The 23,512-nt window shown below is 45.4% G+C and overlaps 1 protein-coding gene across 9 annotated transcripts in view; it reads right to left on the minus strand.

Moving 5' to 3' along the window:
* LOC130859023 (DIS3-like exonuclease 2) overlaps positions 1 to 23,512 on the minus strand; it is a 386,474-nt gene that overhangs the window by 59,685 nt on the left and 303,277 nt on the right. For all 9 annotated transcript variants that reach the window (XR_009055151.1, XM_057746243.1, XM_057746244.1 and 6 more), the window contains one exon: positions 22,815 to 23,048. Coding sequence is in view for 8 of the 9 variants with exons in the window: in XM_057746243.1 (XP_057602226.1) it covers positions 22,815 to 23,048 (234 nt within the window). In the remaining variant the exon portion in view is untranslated. The remainder of the gene's footprint in view (positions 1 to 22,814; positions 23,049 to 23,512) is intronic.

A 23,512-nucleotide genomic window follows, 5' to 3' on the forward strand; every position in this document is an offset into this window, starting at 1 on the left:
TTGTTTTGCGATAATTATAGATTTACAGAAATAGCAAAGACAGAACAGAGAGGCCCCACTATTCTTTACCCAATTTCCACCAAAGGTGACATCTTACATAATTATAACACAACATCAAACCCAGGAAATACACTGGCATGATATGTGTGTCTAGTTCTATGTCATTTGGTCACATGTGTAGATTCATGTAACTGCCAGTGCAACCTGGATATAGAACTGCTCCTTCACTACCAAGATCTCCCTTGGGCCACTTCCCTCTCCCCCACCATCCCTAAACTGCTGCCAACCACAGCTCTGTTCTTCAGCTCTATCATTTTAAGAATGCTATACAAATGGAATCACAAAGTATTTTAAGATAGCTCTTCAAAGTTATCCTAAGAGTAGGATTTGATCCTTGTTTACACTTGTAGAAGAATATAAAACAAGAAGAGATAAAAATTAAGCAGAATGAGAAATGTTTCTATCCTAGTTCTGCCACTTCTAGCTATGTGACTTTTGACAAGTTGTTTAACCCCAAGTCTCAGTTTCCTCATCTGTAAAAATGGGTATAAGGTTTAAGGATTAAATGAGGTAATGTGAAAGCACTTGGCAAATGGCAGGTGCTCAATAAATTCTAGCTGTTTGTTATTATTAATAACAAGCCAAGGAAGCCTCTGTGCTTCTTTATAGAAAATCAGGCTGTTAACGGTCACAGACAATTAAGGAAATGACCAGCCAGCCCTTAAATGACCCCAGGTTATTCTTCTCTTCGCTTCCCAAGACTCCACGGTGGAAACAACCCAGGGACTTTTAAAAGGCGCTTCCAACAGGCATCTTCATGAGCACACCCTCATGAGAACAAGCAGCCACTCCCCAGGCCAGATTCACTAGGGGGCCTAGAATTCTGAGAGCGGGAAAAACGGCCAGGAGCTCTCTGTTTTGCACAGAATGCCTCCAGAGGACAGCCAGGGTCTGTGCAGAGGCCCCCAGCAGCCCAGTGAGCAGAGAAGGGGACAGTGCCAAAGAGAGGCAGGGGTCAGATGTGTGATCGAATTAGGTGCTGCATGGATAACCCACAAAGCTCAGCATCACTCAAAGGATGGATGTGTGAAGGGTGACAATGGCCCACACTACCCACGAGGTCACCTTTACTATGACTAGCTATGGAAACCTGAAAAAAAAATCTCCCCCAATATCCCATATGCAAAGCCTCCATTATATAGTCGAAAGAGCACTTGACTTCGAGCCTTTGAGTAGCTGGGAACGCAGCACAAATGGCTGGCCATATCTTAAGCAATATGCCCAAGGTCCACTGAAAACAGACAAAAACGGGTATTCAGGATCCTTCATGATTTATGGAAAGTGGCATTGTCTATGCCTTTGCATGGTACCAGCAGGGGTGGGATCGAGGGCACCCCTCCTGATGGCAGGGTCACCCCATGTGTCTCCTGTTCCCTTGGACTTTTCAACTCCCCTGGCCCGCATTCACTCACTCACTTCTTCTCCTTTGAAGTTAAAGAATACTGCCTCATCTATCACTGACATGTTGGGTTTCAAAAGGACTGGGAGTGAATTCACTCTCTCTTTTTTTTTTTTAACAAATGAGAAGAGCGCGGCTGGGAAGAGAGGGGAGAAGGTAGGGGGTAGGGGAGAGGCCGAAAGCTGATGACAGCTGCTCTCCTCCAGCTCCATGCCCAGGAGAAGCCCTGTCTGGCATCCTGGCTCCCGGTGGGGGACAGAGGCTTTCATGCTGTGCCACGTGTTGCTCCTCAATGTCTGTGTGCACTCACACCGCCTCTCTCACTAGCCTTTACGTCGTGCTTCTAGTCCGGCTTACTGTAATTTGAAAGGCACACATGTTTCTGACGCTTCCAGGAACACGTATGTACTGTGAGTGGAGGGAGAACCCGTGGGGGGTAGCAGAGGCGCACCAGATGTCTGAGGCCGGGCCTTTAACGGGATGGACCCAGGGCACCTCCAGCTCAGAGGGTCCCCAGCTGATGCCTGCTCTTCCTCCCGCGAAGGTGGGAGGACTCTCCTGGGTGGCACCAGAACCGCCCCACTGCCCAGTCAGAAACCTGGGAGTATCCATCCAGGTGCCCACCCCCTCCCTTACTGGGTTCTGATTCTACCTCCTCAGTGTCTTTCTCACCTGTGGCCTCCTGTCAGCTGTATGATCTCAAGTTAGGGGTCTCACCTGGATTACCACTAACTGGCCCCTTCTAATTCATTTTCCACAGGGCTTCCAGAGAGATCTTTCTAAAAAGAAAGTCCTATCCCATCTCTCCCATATGTAAAATGCTTCAATGGTACCAATTTGAACTCAAGAAAACACTCTTATTTCAGGGCAGAGCAAACAAGGTCCTCCAAGATTGGCCCTGGTTCCACTTCCAACAGCATCTCCCACTGCCTCTGTGAGCCCTTCCTATAACATGGCCATGTCAAAGGCCTGCACATTCCAGAAAGTACCAAACCCCTGCACTGCTCTGCCTGGACCACCCTTGGAGAAGCCATTCCCAACATGCTCTCAAGTGCTCTCCTTCACCACAACAGGACTCTTCTCTCAGCTTCTATCAACCCAGCACGGAGCATGCTCTGGGCCCTCCGTGTCTTACCTGCCTTGCAATGACTGACACAAAGCTGATAATCAATGCTGGTTTTGGAATACTTCGCTGCAGTGTATTTTCCCACGGATGAAAGATGGCAGGCCTCTACTTAGCTTGGCTGGGGTAGGTCATTTCACAAACTTCTATCAAACATTAGCTGCACATCCTTCCCAGGCAAGCAACCCTTGGCCTCTCCCCCACAACAGGCTTTCTTCCCACCACATTACACTCCAGCTGTTCGGAGGAAAACCCAGTTCCAATGGCAGTCATAACTAGCAAGCTGCCTTGTTGACTATAATTTTTAAAAGCCTCTCGGTTATGAGATTAAAGCATGATTGGGTGAGTCACCGACATGGGTGTTTGCATGTAATCGACAAAGTCCTGTACTTGGCACCAGTCACTGTCCTGACTTTGTGGAGCAGTCAGAAGGATTTATCTAGAAAGTTAGAGGTTTTTCTCTTATTATCCTCACCCTCCTTTAAAAGATACAATCTTCACTTTTACGCCAAGTCTTAAGCCAGAGAACCCGCCTATCTGTTTAAAAGCCACGTCTGGGCAGCTTCTGATGTGCACACCTCCTTTCCAGATGGTTCCTGGAGGGCACCAGCCTGGCTAGGCTCCCAGGACTGACTCCATCCCAAATCTGCTCAGGTGTGTCTGTCTCTTTAATGGAACTGTTTTCTAAAAGAAACTCCTGGGGCTAAGAAATAAGTGGAGAACCTAAATGTAAATCTTAAAAGTATAAAACTTCCAGAGGAAAACAGGAAAAACCTTTGACCTCTCCTAGATGTGACACCAAAAACACAATCCATAAAAGAAATTCAACAAATTAGGCTTTATCAAAATTTAAAACTTTTGCTCTTCAAAAGATATAAAAAGATAAGCCAGAGAGAATAAAGAAACAAGAGAATGAGAAAGCAAGCCAAATGCAGGAAGAAAATATTTGCAAATCACAAATCTGACAGAGGATTTATATCCAAAATGTAAAAAAAACTCTCAAAACTCAGTAATAAGGCAACAAACAACCTAGTTAAGAAATGGGCAAAAGATATGAAGAGACACATCACCAAAAAAGATATGCAGACAGAAAATATGCACATGAAAAAGATGCTCAACATCATTAGCCATAGGGGAAATGCAAATTTAAGCCACAGTGAAACACCACTACACACCTATTAGCATGGCTTAACATATAAACAAACAAAAAAACCTAATAATACCAAGTGTTGATAAACATGTAAAGAAACTGGAACTACCACATTGCTGGTGAGTGATATGGCCACTCTGGAAAACAGTTTGGCAATTTTCTTATAAAGTTAAATATACACTTGTCATACGATCCAGTAATTCCCCTTTTGTAGGTATTTACCCAAGTGAAATGAAAACTTAACCATCACACAAAAGCCTGTAGACATATGTTACGTCAGCATTATTCATAATCACCCTAAACTGGAAACAACCCAAATATCTTTCAACTGACAAATGGGCAAACGAACTGTGGAACATCTATATCATGGAATACTATTCGGCAATGCACAGGAATGAACACTGATACATGGAAAGCACAGGGGTGAACCTCCAGTGCATGCTGCCAAGTCAGAGAAGCTGGGCTCGAAAGCTACCAGCTGTCTGATTCCACTTACATGACATTCTGGAAAAGGTAAAACTACAGGGATAGAAGACAGGAGTCCCGACCACCTAAGACTCTGCACACACCCTAATCCTGTCAGCAACACCACCCTTTTGAAACTCTGCAGAGGAAAGAAGAATGCAAGACTCTTACTGCCTTGATCCTTATCACATACCTCTGACCACTACCCCAGACTATATACCCTCTCCCTATCCCCCAGTGAAGGGGGTCACAGTTCTTGAGGTGCTAGCCTACTGTGTTCTGTGTTCCCCCTTTGCCTGGCAAAGAAATAAAGCCACTCTTTCTCCTCCCCACCCCCCCACCCCCCCCCCAAAAAAGAGAAAACAGAGGAGTGCTTGCCAGGTGCTGAGGGTAGGGGAGATGTGCTGACTACAAAGGGGTGTGCAGGAATTTTCTGGGTGATGGAACTGTTCTATATCTTGATCGTGGTATGTATAGCTTGCAGAACTATATACTAAAAAGAATGAATTTTACTATATGTAAATTATACTTTTTGGGAAAAAAAGTAATTCTGGCTAAAAAATGTGGCTGGCGGGTCTAGTGCTTAAGGTGTTAGGAGACTCTAGTGAAAGCAGAAAGAAGTTTCTTCCTTTCATAGGCAAAGAAAGGACTCAAGAGTTGATCGAACCCACGAGCAGTAAAACAAATGCAAGCTGAAACAATAATAAAACCCATTTCCAACCTACCATATTAACAAAGATTAAATGGAACCCACAAACTCTCAATTTGGTGAGAGGCAGTGACAATGTACTATTGTTCCCTGCTGGGGAAAGCCTAAATTAGTCTAACCTTTACGGAAAATCATCCTGAAGCCTGTGTCAAAAGCTCTAAAAAATGTACATGCTTTAGGATACCTAGAAAAATGTTACTACTAAATGACTGATGGCTATTTTGGGCTTATTTGGTTTTTCTTTGTTGTGTTTTTGTTTTGGGGCTTACTTGTTAACTTAAAATTTTCATAACACAAACATGTATTACTTTTATAATACAATAATGACTTAATAAAAAAGAGAAAGTATCACAGAAAAACAGTTATTCCCTTTAATCCGGTCATTCTAAGAATGTATTCCTAAGGAAATAATCCCAAACAATTTTGATTAACAATGCATAACAACATTAATTGCAGTGTTATTTATAATAACGAAAACTGAAAACCACTTAATGGTAGCAACAGTAGGAAGGGTTATGTAAACTGAGGTATGTCTGTTCAAAGGGAATATTTTGCATTTCTTGAGTGACAATGGAATGTGATGTGTGACTCTACTTCCTTCCCTTCCTTGTTCACAAGTCTTGCCTGCCTTCCCTGTGATTCCACTACCAACTCCTGAGTGCTTCAAGACACACCCAGTCTCCTCTTACTGTGGTGCCTCCTCTACACACCCAGTCAAACCAGACTGCCCCTCGCCGAGCAGTAGGAGCCCACCCTTCCTTGCCCCTGCACCTCCGCTGCAAATTCTTCCTCTCCATCCAGACCCGCCTAACAGATCACAAATGAGGTGAAGTCTTTCCAGGCCATGGCTGCTGGTGGCCTGTACTGCAGCCCTTCCCGGGTTCTTCCCTTATAGAGGCGGCTCTTTTGTGAAGACAGAAATGGGGTCTTTCTCAGCATCCAGGCACACAGTTAACATCTATCTGGTAGTATGTGTCAGGGACCGTTCTAAGTGTTTTATGGGTGCAATTCATTTAACCTAAAACATCCCCGTGGCATAGCTACTATTACCATCTCCATTTTCCCCATGGTCACTTCTGGAGCATGTCATCTCATTTCACTCATTACTATCTGAGGAAACTGAGGCACAGAAAAGTTAAAGTCGCACGGCTAAGGGAAAGAGCACAGGATTGGAACCCAGGCGGTCTAGTGCAGGCCCATGCTCACAAGCTCTGCACTCTCTTGTCACTGACTTGCAGGTGGTGGCCACAGGAGAGCTGAGTCTGGGCCTTGGGCAGAGTCTGCAGCAGAAGCATGTACCCCAAACGAGTTCAGAGCTAGGCCTCTGGGCAAACAGGACAGGTCACCACAGGGACCAAGAAGGAGTCCCCAACAACAAGGAGTTGGGAATCCAGGCCTGGAAGCCAGACATCCAGGTGGGCAGAGGACAGGGTGAAGCTCGGGCAGAGCTCTGCTCCCCTCTGAGCTCAGGTGTGTTCCCGCAGGCCCGCGGGGAGGCAGGCAGGACTGTGAGCCTGGCTGGATGGAAGCTTGTAGGACAAGCCAAGTTCCAGGACTTGGCTAGGGTGGAGGACAGGAGAGTGAAGGGACAGCTCTTTGTAATTCCCAGAGCAAACCTGATAGTAGCAAATCAGGCTGGCATTCTCAGAGCCCAGAAACAGCTCCCGGTTCAAATGTACTTCAAACCCCGTAGATAGTTATTCATCAGCAAATGTTCTTATTTGGGGGACTGCCAGTTTAATGCTGACAAGCTGAGAAGACATCTGCTGGGATCCCCTCCCTGGGTGCTGCCCTTTGGGTCTGCACTCATCTCTTCCCACGTGGGCACATCTCCTTTACCCTGCCCCTGGGGGGTCAGGGGCTCACAGTTCAAGGGGCAATTAAATAATTTCTAATTTACTTTCTGTATTTGTAGTGTTTTCTTACAGCAAATTGCTAATTTCTATTTTGTACAGGAGAAAACTTTTAAAAACAGAATGACCTTGTTTCTAATCAACTTTTTTAAAATTAATTAATTTATTTATTGGCTGTATTGGGTCTTCATTGCTGCATGCGGGCTTTCTCTAGAGTTGCAGCGGCCAGGGGCTACTCTTTGTTGTGGTGTGCGGGCTCCCATTGCCGTGGCTTCTCTTGTTGCAGAGCATGGGCTCTAGGTGTGTGGGCTTCAGTAGTTGCAGCACATGGGCTCAAGAGTTGTAGCACACGGGCTTAGTTGCTCCATGGCATGTGGGATCTTCCTGGAGCAGGGATCAAACCCGTGTCCCCTGCATTGGTAGGCAGATTCTTAACCACCGCGCCACCTAGGAAGCCCTCTAACTGACTTTTAAAGTGCCCCCTTCAAGCTAGCGTCCTCAGGTAAAATACCAAAGTGGCCACTTCCACCCTCGGCCCAAACTCAACTTTCCCTGCACGACCACTCTTTCTATTTGTGTCTGTATCCCCTCCATGGGATGGTAAGCTCCTCTGAGGGCTGGGACACTGAGAGCTGGAACAACGTTCTAATCTCTTTGTCTCAGTATCTAGCACAGTACTCTGTACCTGGTAGATATTTTTTTAAATTGTGAGAAATTAAAAACTTAAGTCAAAAGGGATGTTCTAAAGTTATCAAATACCATTAAAACTCTTAAATTCTCTTGTGAAAAATGTTTGTCATAATTCAACATCCATTTATGATAAAAACTCTCCAGAAAATGGGCGTAGAAGGAAATTACTTCAACATAATAAAAGCCATATATGAGAAACCAAAAGCCAACATCGTTCTCAATGGGGAAAAACGGAAAGAATTCCCTCTTAGAACAGGAACAAGACAAGGATGACCACTCTCACCATTATTATTCAACATAGTTTTGGAAGTTTTAGCCACAGCAATCAGAGAAGAAAATGAAATAAAAGGAATCCAAATTGGAAAAGAAGAAGTAAAATGGTCACTCTTTGCAGATGACATGATATTATACATAGAAAACCCTACAGATTCTACCAGAAAACTGCTAGCACTAATTGATGAATTTAGTAAAGTAGCAGGATACAAAATTAATGCACAGAAATCTCTTGCATTCCTATACACTAACAACGAAAAAGCAGAAAGAGAAATTAAGGAAACTCTCCCATTTACCATTGCAACAAAAAGAATAAAATACCTAGGAATAAACCTGCCTAAGGAGGCAAAAGACCTGTATGCAGAAAACTATAAGACACTGATGAAAGAAATCAAAGACGACACAAACAGATGGAGAGATATACCATGTTCTTGGATTGGAAGAATCAACATTGTGAAAATGACTGTACTACCCAAAGCAATTTACAGATTCAATGCAATCCCGATCAAATTACCAAGGGCATTTTTCACAGAACTAGAACAAGAAATCCTACGATTTGTATGGAAATGCAAAAGACCCCGAATAGCCAAAGCAATCTCGAGAAGGAAAGACAGAGTTGGTGGAATCAGGCTTCCTGACTTCAAACTATACTACAAGGCCACAGTGATCAAGACAGTATGGTACTGGCACAAAAATAGAAAGGAAGATCAATGGAACAGAATAGAGAACTCAGAGGTAAACCCAAGCACATATGGGCACCTTATCTTTGACAAAGGAGGCAAGAGTATACAATGGAAAAAAGACAGCCTCTTCAAGAAGTCGTGCCGGGAACATTGGACAGCTACATGTCAAAGAATGAAATCAGAACACTTCCTAACACCATACACAAAAATAAACTCAAAATGGATTAAAGACCTAAATGTAAGACCAGTCACTATAAAACTCCTAGAGGAAAACATAGGCAGAACACTCTATGACACACATCAAAGCAAGATCCTTTTGACCCACCTCCTAGAATCATGGAAATAAAATCAAGAATAAACAAATGGGACCTCATGAAACTTAAAAGCTTTTGCACAGCAAAAGAAACCATTAACAACACAAGAAGACAACCCTCAGAATGGGAGAAAATACTTGCCAACGAAGCAACGGACAAAGGATTAATCTCCAAAATATACAAGCAGTTCATGCAGCTTCATACCAAAAAAGCAAATGACCCAATCCACAAATGGGCGGAAGACCTAAATAGACATTTCTCCAAAGAAGACATACAGATGGCCAACAAACACATGAAAAGATGCTCAACATCACTAATCATTAGAGAAATGCAAGTCAAAGCCACAATGAGGTACCACCTCACATCAGTAAGAATGGCCATCATCACAAAATCTAGAAACAATAAATGTTGCAGAGGGTGTGGAGAAAAGGGAACTCTCCTGCACTGTTGGTGGGAATGTAAGTTGGTACGGCCACTATGGAAAACAGTTTGGAGGTTCCTTAAAAAACTACAAATAGAACTACCATATGATCCAGTAATCCCACTCCTGGGCATATACCCAGAGAAAACCATAAGCCAAAAGGAAACATGTACCATAATGTTCATCGCAGCACTATTTACAATAGCCAGGACATGGAAGCAACCTAAATGCCCAGCAACAGATGAATGGATAAAGAAGATGTGGCATATACATACAATGGAATATTACTCAGCCACAAACAGGAAGGAAATGGAGCTATATGTAATGAGGTGGATAGATCTAGAGACTGCCATACAGAGTGAAGTAAGCCAGAAAGAGAAAAACAAATACTGTCTGCTAACTCATATATACAGAATCTTAAAAAAAAAAAAAAAAAAATGGTACTGATGAACCCAGTGACAGGGCAAGAATAAGGATGCAGATGCAGAGAATGGACTGGAGGACAAGGGGTTGGGGGAGCGAAGGGGAAGCTGGGACAAAGTGAGAGAGTAGCACAGACATATATACACTACCAACTGTAAAACAGATAGCTAGTGGGAAGTTGCTATATAACAAAGGGAGATCAACTCGATGATGGGTGATGCCTTAGAGGGCCAGGATAGGGAGAGCGGGAGGGAGTCACAGGAGGGAGGGGATATGGGGATATATGGATAAATACAGCTGATTCACTTTGGTGTACCTCAAAATCTGGCACAAGAGTGCAAAGCAATTATTTTCCAATAAAGAGCTTAAAAAAAGAAATGTCTGTCATGTGCCACTTAAAATGGGAATGGAAAAAGTGGTACAAAACAAACCAAATTGTTACAATAATACCATTCTTTAAAAACATGCGAATTTCTTGAGGAATAACAAACAGGGCCACATCTTCAAGTTCTAGACTGTAAAATGGGCACAGTGTCCTCGGGCACCCATTGACCACAGGGACATTTCGAGCGCGGAGCGGCCTGAAGCAGTCTCTTCTGCACCAACGCCGTAGATGTACAGGTGAGGAAGAAGTTGTGGCAAGGCATCTGCCTTCTACACAGCTAATACCCAAGAACGCAGGCAGGCAGGGAGGGGAAGGGAATAAAGAGACAACCTGAGATAAGGCAGCCTATCTGAAGCGGCTTCTGGAGGAAGTGGGGTGTGGGGGCTCGGGGGAGCGAGTGGAGGCCCAGGCCATGCAAAGGCAGGGAAGGGCGAGTGAGTAAGGGAGCCAGGTGGGTGGAAACGGGGAACACCAAACACCGGGCGTGCCCCCAAGGGCCTTCAAAGCCAGGGGGCGTTTGGATGTGATGGAACAATCCAGTAGCTCTCAAAGGCTGCTCTGAGATCAACAAATATTTTCCACAAAGCTCAACCAAGTCAATGTAAGGGACTGCCCTGAACTGTGAAATTGTGTCTTTCTTTTGTTCCGGTGCTAAAATGTTTCCATTTATAAAATCATGGAGATAGTAGATGGTATAACTGGCTTTGAAAGAAAATGTTCTTGTTTGGCGAAATAAAACCTAGCAATCCTATATCTTATCCCAGAATATTAATGGAAATCTGACTATCCATGAAATCTGCTTAAGGAGACTTCAGGTTCTTGAGTGACAGGTGAACGCAGCGTTTGGGGGAACTCTGCGGCAGCGGAGTTCAGGACAGACAGCTAACAGAACAGCAGCAGAGCCCTCGGCTCGAAGAACCACGCAAATCGAAATCAACTGGGCCTGCCCCAAGAAGCAGTCATGGTTGAAATCTAAGGATCAGCTGCAAGGGTTCCCTTTCCCCAATGCAGGTTTTACTAACGTCAAAGGATTCCATGTCTCTTATGTAGCTGTTTGGCTCACATTCGAGTGACGTGGGGTGTGACATGGGGGCAGGACGAGGACGGCCAGAGTGTCCTGTGAACAGAAAGGGAGTCCAAGAGCTTCCTAATTATGAGAATAATTACCCAAAAGACAAGGCCCTGGAGGAGCCAAATCTGTTCCGTCTGTCAAGGCCACTTACCTGAAAGGCTCGCATCTCAAAAGAGAATGGGGACACCGGCCATTGCCCTCCTCGACCCCCAGAAGTTCCTTATATATCATCTTGTCAGGGTGAGAGCCCTTTGTCTCACTTCACTGCCCCCTGCAAATTCTAGGGACTTATATTTGAATCATCTGGGCACACTCTCAACCCCAGCTGTGATGTGAGCTATCTTCTCTTTTCAGACAGCCCAGCAGAAACTAACACAGAATCTCGGCCTTGTGGAAATCATTTCCATTAAAAGCAAAATCAGGCTCTGATCAGAATTCACAGAGGGAGAATTAGGCTGGGGATCCCACCGTGGTATACAAATCACCTCCAGCTCACCATGGGCGGGGCGGGGCGGTGGGGGGCGAGGTCGGCTGAGGTTAGCTCATCCCAGGACTCTTTTCAAGAGGCAGGTGGCGGGACTTGGTGCCCTGCCCACCTTTCCACACCAGCAAATCAGGTCTCTGACAAGCCTGAGCATCCCCATGCCCAGAGTGGCACCCTGGGTGTTTCTCTGACTTCCCCTGGAGAGCCTATTCTGCCAGGCTCCCCAAGGGGCACAGCTTGGTCTGAGGATGCAGAGGTGAACACCGAAGTGCTTAGGAAACCTTAGAAGCACTGCCAGCACCCCGGGGTGCTAAAGCTTCCTGGCTCCTTACACCTGTCCAGGCAGCTCCACCTTGAGAAAGCCCTCATTACACCCTGTCCTAAACCCTGTATGCCCTGGCAAGTAATCAAACACCCAATCCTTTTATTCAAAAGAGGAGGAAAATCTCTGATTCATAATGTGCATTTAATTCTCTTACATAAGCACACCTCTCTTCTAGAGCTGCAGTCCTTCTCCCAGATCACAACTACCATTGACTTTTTAAGAAGATCAATATATACAGAGATGCTTAGAGACCTTGAAACACCTTGTTAAAAACAGGCACTGGGAAGGGGCTGGAGATATAAAGATGAACAGATGCTGTCCTTACCCTTAGGGAACTCACAGTTTTAGAGAAGGAGACAGAGAGGCAAATGGAAAATGACAAGGTGATATGAAAATGTGATCAAGACAGGTGACAGGTATAAATAAAATGTCCTGGGAGCCCTAAGCGGGAGGGATGGATGGGCTGGCCAATGCAAGCTTCTCTGCAGTAGGACTTGGGGCTTCATTCTTCAGCTTCTTGGAAACTAAGAAAGGTTTCTAGGGGTGGGGGTAGAGCTTTTCCCTTCTATAAGAAATGAACCTGGATAACAGGCAAGCAGAAAGAACTAGAAGGCAAGTGAAAAGCTTCCAGAGGTGGAATAGGAGCCACGTTTACTGTCTGAAGTTATATAAAAAGCAGTCTCCAGAGTTCTGCTGAGGATATATTCTGGCCATTCTGACCAAAAGCAGTAGCATCAGCTACTGGTCCTCACGGCAGCCACCACCCTGGAGGGCACCTAAGCAGTGAAGGTCATGCTAGGACTTGATACCCAGTATCCCCAGTACCCAGTCTTGTAGAGGGCACACTCCTCTTTCTGCCTCTGGCTACTTTCTGCTCCCTCTAATCACCCCAATCAGAGTTTCTTTTTACAGCATTAACTCCTGGGCTGTTCCAAATGCTTGAACTGGCTCAAGCTGCCTTCTCTAATCCAGACTTTACCAGTAATAGATGGAATATTTTGATCTCAGTCTGACTTGTGTGTCTACTTCTCAGTGGGTTCAGAACTCAGAATAGAGCGGAGTGCGATGGAATATGTCCCTTGAATCTCAGCAGGGTGGGCATTCAGTGTCTTTCAGCTCTTCTTCACCAATCATGCCCTTCACTTTGATCATCATGTGATTCAGGGCTTCCCTTCCCAAGCAGCCTTCTTTCACTAACCCCATCTACCTGAGAACCATCAGGTTGGGTACTCCTTTAGCCCTGTGTCAACTTACTATGCTCTTGCTTTTATCTTACTAAAGTTTCTTGTAAGTACACAGAGTTCTTCACAAATTGACGAAGCAACTTTAGGGTAGAAAGTTTGTCTTCCACTGCCTAAGGCTCCTTCATAGAACTGAGCAGTACTCATAACATGATACGAATATCTGTCCAGCGAGAGCCGGAAATCATGTCTGAGTCTGTATTTTTAACAACTTCCAGAATAATACTACCTGTATTCCTTCTAATTTTTGAAAATTATGAGTAACTGGCTACATGACATGCTTAAAGGAAGAGTGAGCACATGAAAAGTTTAGCGTTATAATAACAAGCTGCTTAGCAAAGTTACTCCAACACTTAATGATATAGGTTAGTTTTTATGTGTATGCTAACAAGCCACAAACAGTGATCAACTCACATAAGTGGGTGTAATTCGTGTTCTTTATACACAAGCAGGTCAAGTTTTCAAGTCTGTATCTTGTCCATGCCTTGGGATGCATAAATGTGGATTGTTTGCTCTGACTCCATATGAAATTAAAGAACAATTACTAAACCAGTCTCTACCTCAAAGGAAAGATTTCAATACCGTCTGACTGGGAAGTCCTGTGCCCCATAATCCCAGAAAGCCAGAGGTTGCGGCTGTTCCCTCCCCAGCTGCTCCACTCTTCCCGGAGCCGTCCTAGAAAAGCTGGGGGCTGCAGGGCTCAAAAGAGCACAGACTCCTGGCTGCGGATTTATTTACAAATGATGTGAACACATCAAAATGAAAAACTTGCTCATAATAATGAAAGTGGTAACTGGGAAAAAGGGGAAAATCTGACAGGGTGATAAATACTCTTTAAGCCTCCCTGATTCTAGAACTATCACCGCGCCTGAAGTAATACACTGTCTGTCAACATTTAACCAGAAGCCCTGAACTGCTGGTAAAAGCCTTCCTGTACTGTTTATCATTACCGTAAAGAGAAGCGTAGTGACTCTTATGGTGGCAGAGATGACAGAGAGCAACTCTGTTCTCTTTAGTCTTCATTTAAGCGGATTTCCTTATAATTATTCACGTCAGCTCAACCCAAACAATGCCTGACAGCTACACACAGGAGGTAAGGGCAACAAAAAAGGTTAGTGAAATGTTCTCCGAGGATCTGAGACTGCAGCCATAGTTCTCAGCACCATTTCGAATACAATGGGTTTCTTATTGAGTCTAATAAGTAGAAAGAAGGACTTTGGTTTGGGGCAGGAGATCACTCTCCAGTCTCGACTTCAGCAAAGAGTTTAGGAAGAAGCTTTCAACCACCTCTCTTCGTCATTTTAGGACCCTTATAAGTATTTTTTAATAATACTAATGCAAATAGGAAGAGTCTACGCTGTAACACACTGGACAACAGAAAAGATGAAGAAAGAATCCAGGATCACAGTCACTGGGACGTTTCAGGAGATCTAGTCTGACTCACAGAGAGAGAGACAGACAGACAGACCACCCCCCCGCACCCCACACCCAGGCAAAGAACTCCTGACAGGTATTTCCATCACAGGTGTCCTTATTCACAGACTACTGGAAAGAGGATAAATTGCTATGATCTTTCTGGAAGGGAATGTGGCAATATTTCAAAATTCTTAAATATATCTATATTTCTGACCCTACTGGCACAGTTCCAGGACTGTCCTAAAGAAATAACCAGAGATCAGAGTAAAGATTTATGAACACAGATGGCCATGGCACTTTTTAGAATATCAAAAAATCAGAGACTAAATACCCACAATCAGGGCAAGGTTAAATGGTTAAAAGCATTATTTGTATGATGGACCAGTACATAGGCATTATAATGTTTTACAAGAATTTTGAACGACACAGGAAAAACTTATATAATATTAAAAAGCAGAATATAAAAACTATATACATGCTATGCTAACCACTCCTCCCTCCTACCTGAAGTGGGAAATTCATAAGAAATCATAATATACCAAAATATTAACAGTGGTTATTTCTGAGTGATGAGATTATAGGTGATTTCAATCCTTCTTTATACTTTTGTATTTTCTAAATTTTCTAACATTAGAATATACTCATATACTTTTCTATAAGCACAAGAATATCCTTTTGCTTTCATAATCTGATTTAAATCTTCCTTTCTAAGGAAAAAGTAGGGATCAAAGGGGCCTAAGAACAGAGCGGAGGAACTAAGAACCGAGCAGGAGGAAGTGGTTCTCAGCCTCCTGTGTGTCTGGTGCCACGAGGCTGCTCACCTTAGAGCCCTCCCCACTATAGCTCATTTCTCTGCAGCTTAAGGACCACTTAGATGCTGCTGGCTCCCAAACGGCTACCTCTGGGTGAGCCCTCCCAACTGACCTCCAGACCTCTATGCCCACATGGTTATTCCACATGTCGACCCGTTCTGTCTCCAGCTGGCCCCTCAAACTCAACAGACCCTAAAAGGAAGTCATCTGCTTTCTTCTCAGCTCTCCTATCCTAAGGTATTTCCTGGTCAGTCCATGGTACTGCGTGGATGCACGTGCGTGAACCTAAAGCCCAATCCCCTCATTCAACTCTCCTCCCTCACCACCCGCCCCCTTCCTTCCACATCTAATCTTCCTTCCTCTCTCGGACCTGTAATTTTCTCTCTCCCCACAGGCTCTACTGCAGGTTGGGCCCTTGTCATTTCTCTCTTAGAATAAAAGCTTCCTTTACTTTCTTCTCTTTCAGTCTACGCTCCATACTACAGCCAGTAAGCTCTTTCTAAAACACAGTTCTGGGGGACTTCCCTGGCGGCACAGTGGATAAGACTCTGCACTCTCAATACAGGGGGGGCCCTGGGTTAGATCCCTGGTCAGGGAACTAGATCCCACATGCATGCCGCAACTAAGGAGACTGCCTGCCACAACTAAGGAGACTGCCGGCCACAACTAAGACCCAGTGCAAACAAATAAATAAATATTAAAAAAGAAACACAGTTCTGATCATGTCCCTCCTGCATCTGAAATCATCCCACGGCTCCCTGAGCCCATTCCTGCAGACTTCAAGGCCTAGCCCCTGCCTCCTCCTCTAGCTGCGCTCTCTCCTCATACTCCACACCACAAGAGCTGGAGCAATCTGACACCGCCCAAAGGTGCCATTCCTCGCCCCTTCCATGACTGCAACAGCAGTTTGCATGAAATGCCCTCCCTTGCATTTGGAGCCTGGCTAGCCCCTCAAGTTTTTTAAGAGCCTCGGTGTACACACTGCCCCTGCTGGGAAGTCTTCTGTGATCCCGAGACTGGGCCCGTCCCCTGCAATACAGTCTCACTGCACCCTGGGACAGCTCTGTCACAGTACTTGACATTTTCTGTGTGGTCTGCTGCCTCCTTCCCTACACTATAAACTTAAGAATGGGGATCGTTCATTTCCAGCACCTACCACATACTTGCTTTCTGTACCCAATAAAGGCTTTCTGAAGACATGCTGAATGGAGGACTCTATGACTAAGAAAACAGGGAACAAGTCTACAAACATATCCAACCTCCTGATCACAGCTTACTCTTGTGTTAAGTGATGACATCAATAATAAGATCAAGGAAGAGCCAGACAGAATGATTACGCCCATCCTTCTTACCTTGCACCAACTCTCACACTGTACAGAAATTAAACAGTGGAGAGCTGGAATGCGCATTTCCTAAAAACAACTGTATTGCAGAGAAGGAACAGGAACATTCTTAATTATATTTTTAAATGCATGATTCAAGAAAACATATTGCTACATACAGCAATAAGGGTGGGGTGGGGGGAGAAATGCCATACAGCTTCCTTACAGTCAAGCACTGCTATGACAGTCCCCACACTGGGTGCACCCTACCAGATGGTGGAGCCAGTGTCTCCGCAGGTGGGCTCAGGAGGACGGGGTGGGTGGGATGAGAGCTGACTGTGAAGAGGCTGCCGAGCTTGCAGAGGTGGGAAATTAAAAACCACTGCTCTTTTTGCTTCAGGCTCATTAAAGCTACCTGACTGTAAACAGGGTAAAGAAACCGGTGCTAAACGGATTCATTCCTTTACTTCTCACCTCCAAGTGGATCTGCTAAGCACGATACTCATCAAAGGAATAATTTACTTAATTGCACGAAACCATCCTGAGAGGTAGCTCAGCCCAATTCCCCAGTACACTGGTGAAGGGCTGCTGCAAGCTGACCGGGTAGGAGAACTGGGTTCCATGTCAGCAGGGCTCAGCATACCCTGGACCACAGGTCAGATCTGGCCTACCACCTACCTTCTGTACGACCCACAAGCTAGGAATAGTTTTTACATTTTTAAATGATTCAAAAATAACCAAAGGAAGAATACTATGTGTGACATGAAAATTATATGAAATTCAAATTTTAGTGCCCTTAAAGCTGTACTGGAACACAGCCACACTCATTGTCTGTCCCTGCCTGCTTTCACACTACAACAGCAGGGCTGAGTCGCTGAGACAGAGACCAGATGGCCTACATAATATTTGCTATCTGGCCTTTTACAGAAAGTCTGCTGAGCCCTGACTTAAGGGCTGGGCTAGGCCAAGGTCATCCGTGATAGCGTTCCATAGCAGCTTGGGTCCCAAGGTATTTAAAAACTGTTTCTACCAATAAGTTTATCTTTACGATCAAGTCCACTCAGAGAAACTGCCTGATGTTCCGGCTTCAAAACTATGCCAGGTGGGAATCATATAAGATGCTGCTGAGAATTTAGTAAAGGCTCCTTTAGCCTGATGGAGACATCAAATTTTCGTCACTACAACTTTCTCTAAATTCAGAAAGTCAGCAGCTCAGCAGGAGCCATTCACTCCCCTGACCGCCTGCCAGGGACCCCAGAAGTGGCACAGCTTCCTGCAGTCATGCTTGTTTCTCTAGAAGCCCTCACACAGAGTGGCCGCTGGGCGCTATCACCTGACGGAGCAAGGTCACGCTGGAGAGAGAGCGCCAGAGAGCTGTGGGTGCAGTCTCCTGAAAACTGTCAATATTCCCTAAGAAGTTTTTGTCTGGGGGCTCTGTTCTGCACCCCACTATCCTCCCTTACCATCCTTTCTGAAGGTAGCAGCTCAGGCACAGAACCCCAAGCCAAGCCTGGTCATCCTATCATGCCAGAGTCTGCAGGCAGGGTCATCTCCACCTGCAGGAGCGGGCAGGCGGCCAGGTCCGCAGGAACAGACGTGCTGGGGCGCTCGCGCACCACCCCCACCAGTCAGGCAGGCCTGAATCCCAGAGCAAGACCCAGGGCAGGGGGTGGGGCCTCTCACGGCTCTCCCTCCGCAAAGTTCAAGATTTGCATATCATTATAAGCCACTATGATTACTTTTACTACAAACACAAAAAAGTCTGCAACCCCCTTTATGAGCCTTTACGAAACTCCTTTATGGAGTCTCCTTTTAAGAACGAGGAGTGGCATGTGTTATGAATAAGTAAAATAACACAAGTATCTGTGTTCAATTCTAGATTTAACATGGCAGCAGAAAACAAGGGATATTATTCAACTCATCCAACCAAAAAGCACATAGAATGCACTCGGCACCTGCACTGACTCTTGGGGAGCGAAACAAAGGAGCATCATTTCACTGAGCTAGGACCTCTGAGAACTAGGTTCACGCTCTAGGTAAAAACGACACTTGCAGCAGGCAATCCGACCTTAAAGGCAGTGCTTCCCAGTCTCTTTCACCCCACAGTACATACAGAACTTGTTAATATTTGAGCATACACTGGGTAAGCACACAGGACTGCAGGCAGGTGGTCCCAGGGGCTGGAGCCGGCCCAGGTGGCCCTGTGGCCCGAGGGTGCACTATCTCAGACGTGGGCCAGGCAGCTCTGGCCTAAGCTGTTGCCTGCAATCACACGGTGATCGAGTTGCTCTGTGTTTCTGTGGTTACTGTGACCTCCAAACCAGTCTGTCCTTGACTCGACAAACGCCCCATGCTGGTGTCTTCCACCTCACTCATTCTGGAGATCATCACGGTCAACGGATTGCTTGGAAAGGCGAAACTGCTGGCTTAGCAGGTTTATTCTACATTCAAGGGCATACAGCAGGACACGAATGTTGTCCCCTCTCACAGAGGCCTCTCAAAGAACCTCTCTAATTGAGGCCAGTGTAGGAGGACATATTTTTTTAGGACTGCCACCAAAAATGTGGACACAGTGAACTGGGACAAACAAAGCATCAGAGAGCAACTCCAAACAGCAGGCTATGCCAAAAGCACTGAGGAAAAATGGATTTTCGTGAAGGCAAACACAGGCAGTAGGCACAGGAGAACAATTGCAGGAACTACTGAATGGGGCCATTTAGCTGATTTATAAAGGATCTTGCCAGCGTCCCTTGCCACAGGAGATTGATGTGCTCCTTCTTCTAAAACTGTGGTCCACACACTTGTTTTCTGAGGAACCAAGGAATCAGCTCCAAGGATTCAATTTCATTATTTTCAAACCTTAATTAACTGGAAGCTAATTAGGACTTGAGGATTTTTTTTCTCACTTAGGAAAACTTTTCTCTCTCAAGTCAGCATGGTGTAAATGGAGGAAAAGTGAACAAAGAGTTGGCTATCTGGATTTCTTGCACGTAAGCAATTCATTTAACCTTTGGGGTCTTCAGCTTCTAATCTATAGTTGAGAGAGCTGATAAAATACAGGTATCTAAAGTTATTTTCATTGGGATTGACATATACACACTACTATATATAAAATAGATAACTAATAAAGACCTATTATATAGCACAGGAAACTACCCAATACTCTATAATGACCTTTATGGGAGAAGAATCTTAAAAAGAGTGGATATATGTATGTACATAACTGATTCAGTTTGCTGTACAGCAGAAACTAACACAATGAAAATCAACTAGACTCCAATAAAATTAATTAAAATAAGTTATTTTCAGCAATAAAACTCTGACTCTAAGACATGCCAACAACATCAATCTGAAACTGTGATCATGTTTCTACCCTGACTACCACCCCTCCTAATGCAAGTTGAGGTTGATGGTGGTCTTTTATAGTGCTTTATTTCACAGATTTAATTCAATCCAATTTTGTAACAATCTGATGGGGAAAGGTTTCTCAAATGGTATAATGGAACCCTCTCACTTGATGTGCCTGAAGTGGTGGCAGGTTAGTTTTTCCAGAAGCTGGCAAAAGAGGGGAATCATACAGAGAAGATACATCCATAACTAAACATTTGTTTAACTTAATTTATATAAATGTACATTCAGTCACTTTTGGAAAAAAAATGTAAATATTTTAGAAAAGAGTATGCTAACTGGATTTCTACATACTTTTTTTCTGAGAAACTACTCAATTCATCGTCTATAATTTACAGTTTTTGTTTCTTAAAAGAGAGTGAGGGACTTCCCTGGTGGCGCAGTGCTTAAGAATCTGCCTGTCAATGCAAGGGACATGGGTTCAAGCCCTGGTCTGGGAAGATCCCATATGCTGTGGAGCAACTAAGCCCTCGAGCCACAACTACTGAGCCCATGTGCCACAACTACTGAAGCCTACGTGCCTAGGGCCTGTGTTCTGCAACAAGAGAAGCCACCACAATGAGAAGCCTGCGCACAGCAACAGAGTAGCCCCCGCTTGCCGCAACTAGAGAAAGCCTGCGCACAGCAACAAAGACCCAACACAGCCAATAAATAAATAAACACATTTATAAATAAATGTATTAAAAAAAGAGAATGAGAGCTTAGACATCTGCAAAACAATCTCAGTACAGAATTCCTCCTGAATTTTATGATTTTTCCCCTACTCTTCTATAGTTGTCAACGCCCAAACAGCAGAATTTTTGAAGATTCACCTTCATCAAGGGTTTCCAAGCAATTTAACTTAGTTTTCACAGAAACAACACCTTTTAAAAATGCTCTTATTTGATCAGTTTACCTAATATTCAGTTAAACTGCATAATTATAACAACATGTACAACTGGCATAGCCAAGATGGGAATAAAGAGGGCTGACCCTTGATACACACCACTCCCCTGGTGGGAGCCCAGGTGGGAGGGAGCACAGCCAGCGTGTGCAGCTCGCTGTGGGCATGGGTCGCTCGGGCAGGAGCGGTGGGCACTGGCTGAGATGACCACGGGGTGGTCAGGTGAGGAGTCCAGGAAGGCAGGTGGAGAGGCTTGTGTAGGGCCTGGGAAGAAGGGCAGGGCCGGAGAAACTAATTTTGGTGTCATCAGCATCTAACTGGTAGTTAAAATCATAAAGATACAGGAATTCATTCAGGGACAGAGTGTAGATAGAGAGAAAAAGAGGGTAGGGCAGACTCCAGGGAATGCCAACCCTAAAGGGGCAAGTAGAGGAAGAGGCTTCTGCAAAGGGACCAGCAGGACATTACTAGAGATGTACGGAGAGAAGCAGAGTATCAGGAGGTGAGCTTCAAAGGGCCAAATGCAGGACAGAAGTCCAGAAAGCAAGAACTGAGACGTGTTCTTGGATTTGATAACCAGGCAGCCACTGGAGTGTGAGAATCAGGGTATGTTCACACCCCCACGAGTGATCTCACTAAAGGAAAGAGAGGAGACCCTCTGTCGTGTCCCATGCCCGTGGTCCCTCTTCCACAGGTTCTGCTGTCTCCTTCAGCAGCCACTCTGCCTACTCTCTCCCCAAGGCCATTCTTGAGTAGACAGGTCTGCTTAGGCTACCTGAGCCCAGGCAAGGAAAGGAGGAGCATGAGAGTTCCAGAAGATGCCTTGACTCCCCCAAGCACAGGCAGAACAGGTGATCCACTTGTCCTAAGAGCTGCTAACTTACTCGTAGGCCCAGGGCTGCTAGCAACTCTTTGCAATGCCTTCTGAGAAGCATTTGTGTGAGTTTATCACAAAAAGCAGGATGCCACGAAATCTTCAATTAGAAAGTTTTAAAACAAGGCTTTTGAGATCCCTCCAAGCTGAAAGGCTCAGAGAAAGAAGTCTCTGTGAGGCTGTGCTCTGCCAACAGTCTGACAGACAGCTCCCTCAGCCAATCCTATTGTCCAATTCATTCTCCAAACACCTAGAGACTTCCCACAGCACACAGTGGCCAGGGGAGGAAAGCAAGTTCTCTGGGGCTCGGGTAAGAAATGTAAATGAGAAGAAGAAGGCTGCACGATGTGGAACACAGGCTCTACTCTATAATGTACTGACAAGCAGCGAGGAGGGAATTCCTGGCTCCTGAGCGCTGCCAACTGTCAGACGTGGCAGTCAACTGGGTCTGAGTGGCAGCTGTCTGAGTCCCAGAGGGCAGCCAGCATGCCTGAGACTCAAGAACAATCAAGCCCATTCCGGGCCATCCGTTTCTTCAATTGCCAGCATTCTATAGTCTCCTCAGTTCTCTGCTTCTTCAGATGTTAATACAGATATTTGTAAACATAAATCTTTTTGGAAGACAAGAGATAAGAAACACTTCTGTTTTAAAGCCTAACAATCAGATATTGGTTCACTGCCTTCTAAAGTTTCCTATTCCCAGCTCCAGTAAGAGGGATTTGAGGGAGAAACTGGGTGAGGATCAAGTACTGGATCCAGCCTCACCAGGAAGACCAGATGGGAGTTTTGGTCACAGAGCCACCCAGATGGACACCACCCTTCCACCTTGGCTCACATTATTAGGTCTTGGGTGCCCGTGGAGTTGGGAGGGCAGGTGGGAGCCAGTTCCTGCCTGCCTCAGAGGACACTGTTCTAGCGCAGTCATTGGAAGGAGGAGGGAGGAGCCCAGGAGGCCACACTAAACCTCATATACACTAGGTTCTGGCAGAAGGCAAATCTGTTCGTTGTTGAAAAAAAGAAGTGACTGACCTGATCCAAACGCAGTGCGCCATCCACAAAGCGCTGTGTGCGTAGCTCCTGCGCAATTCCGTGGAGGTTCAAGACAGCCTGGTGCACCTCCTCACTGGTGTGCTCTGGGGAGACAGGGGGCAGCTCCTTCTCGGGGATTTTCCTGGTTGAGCTTTCAATCATGCTCTGTGCATGTTCATAGCTCAGTTTGGTGCAGGAGCGGATGACGGTCCGGCCAAACCATTCACTGAGGATCTGCAAAGATAGAAAGATTGTGAGGGAGAATGGTTTTCAGCTTTTTCTTTCACGCAACCACTCATCCATGCACATTCTACAGAGATTCACTGAATGCCAGCTTTATGCTCAGAGTGCTGTTGGGTTCTGGCTGGGTGCAAACACCAGTCAGACAGGGAAGCTGCCGCCCTCTGGAAGCTCAGGGCACGGACTTCAAGGCGGTGAAGTCAACAAGAGGCCTCTAAGCACACAGGAGGCACAGGAGAGGCCAAGCAGGAGACCTGAGGCAAAGGGCCTTTTGGAGGCTTTTCCATTAGCTTGGGTAAGCGGTCATCAATGTCAAACTGGAAGAGAGAAGGGATGGACACCAAAGATGGGGAGTCTTACTGGACAGATGGGGGCAGAAGGAGAAGGTGGGGCCATGGACAGAAACGGAGATGCAGGTGCAAAGCAAGGCAGAGGCAGAGAGAGAAAACCAGTTCCAA

Source organism: Hippopotamus amphibius, chromosome 8, assembly GCF_030028045.1.
Source record: "Hippopotamus amphibius kiboko isolate mHipAmp2 chromosome 8, mHipAmp2.hap2, whole genome shotgun sequence".
NCBI lineage: Eukaryota > Metazoa > Chordata > Mammalia > Artiodactyla > Hippopotamidae > Hippopotamus > Hippopotamus amphibius.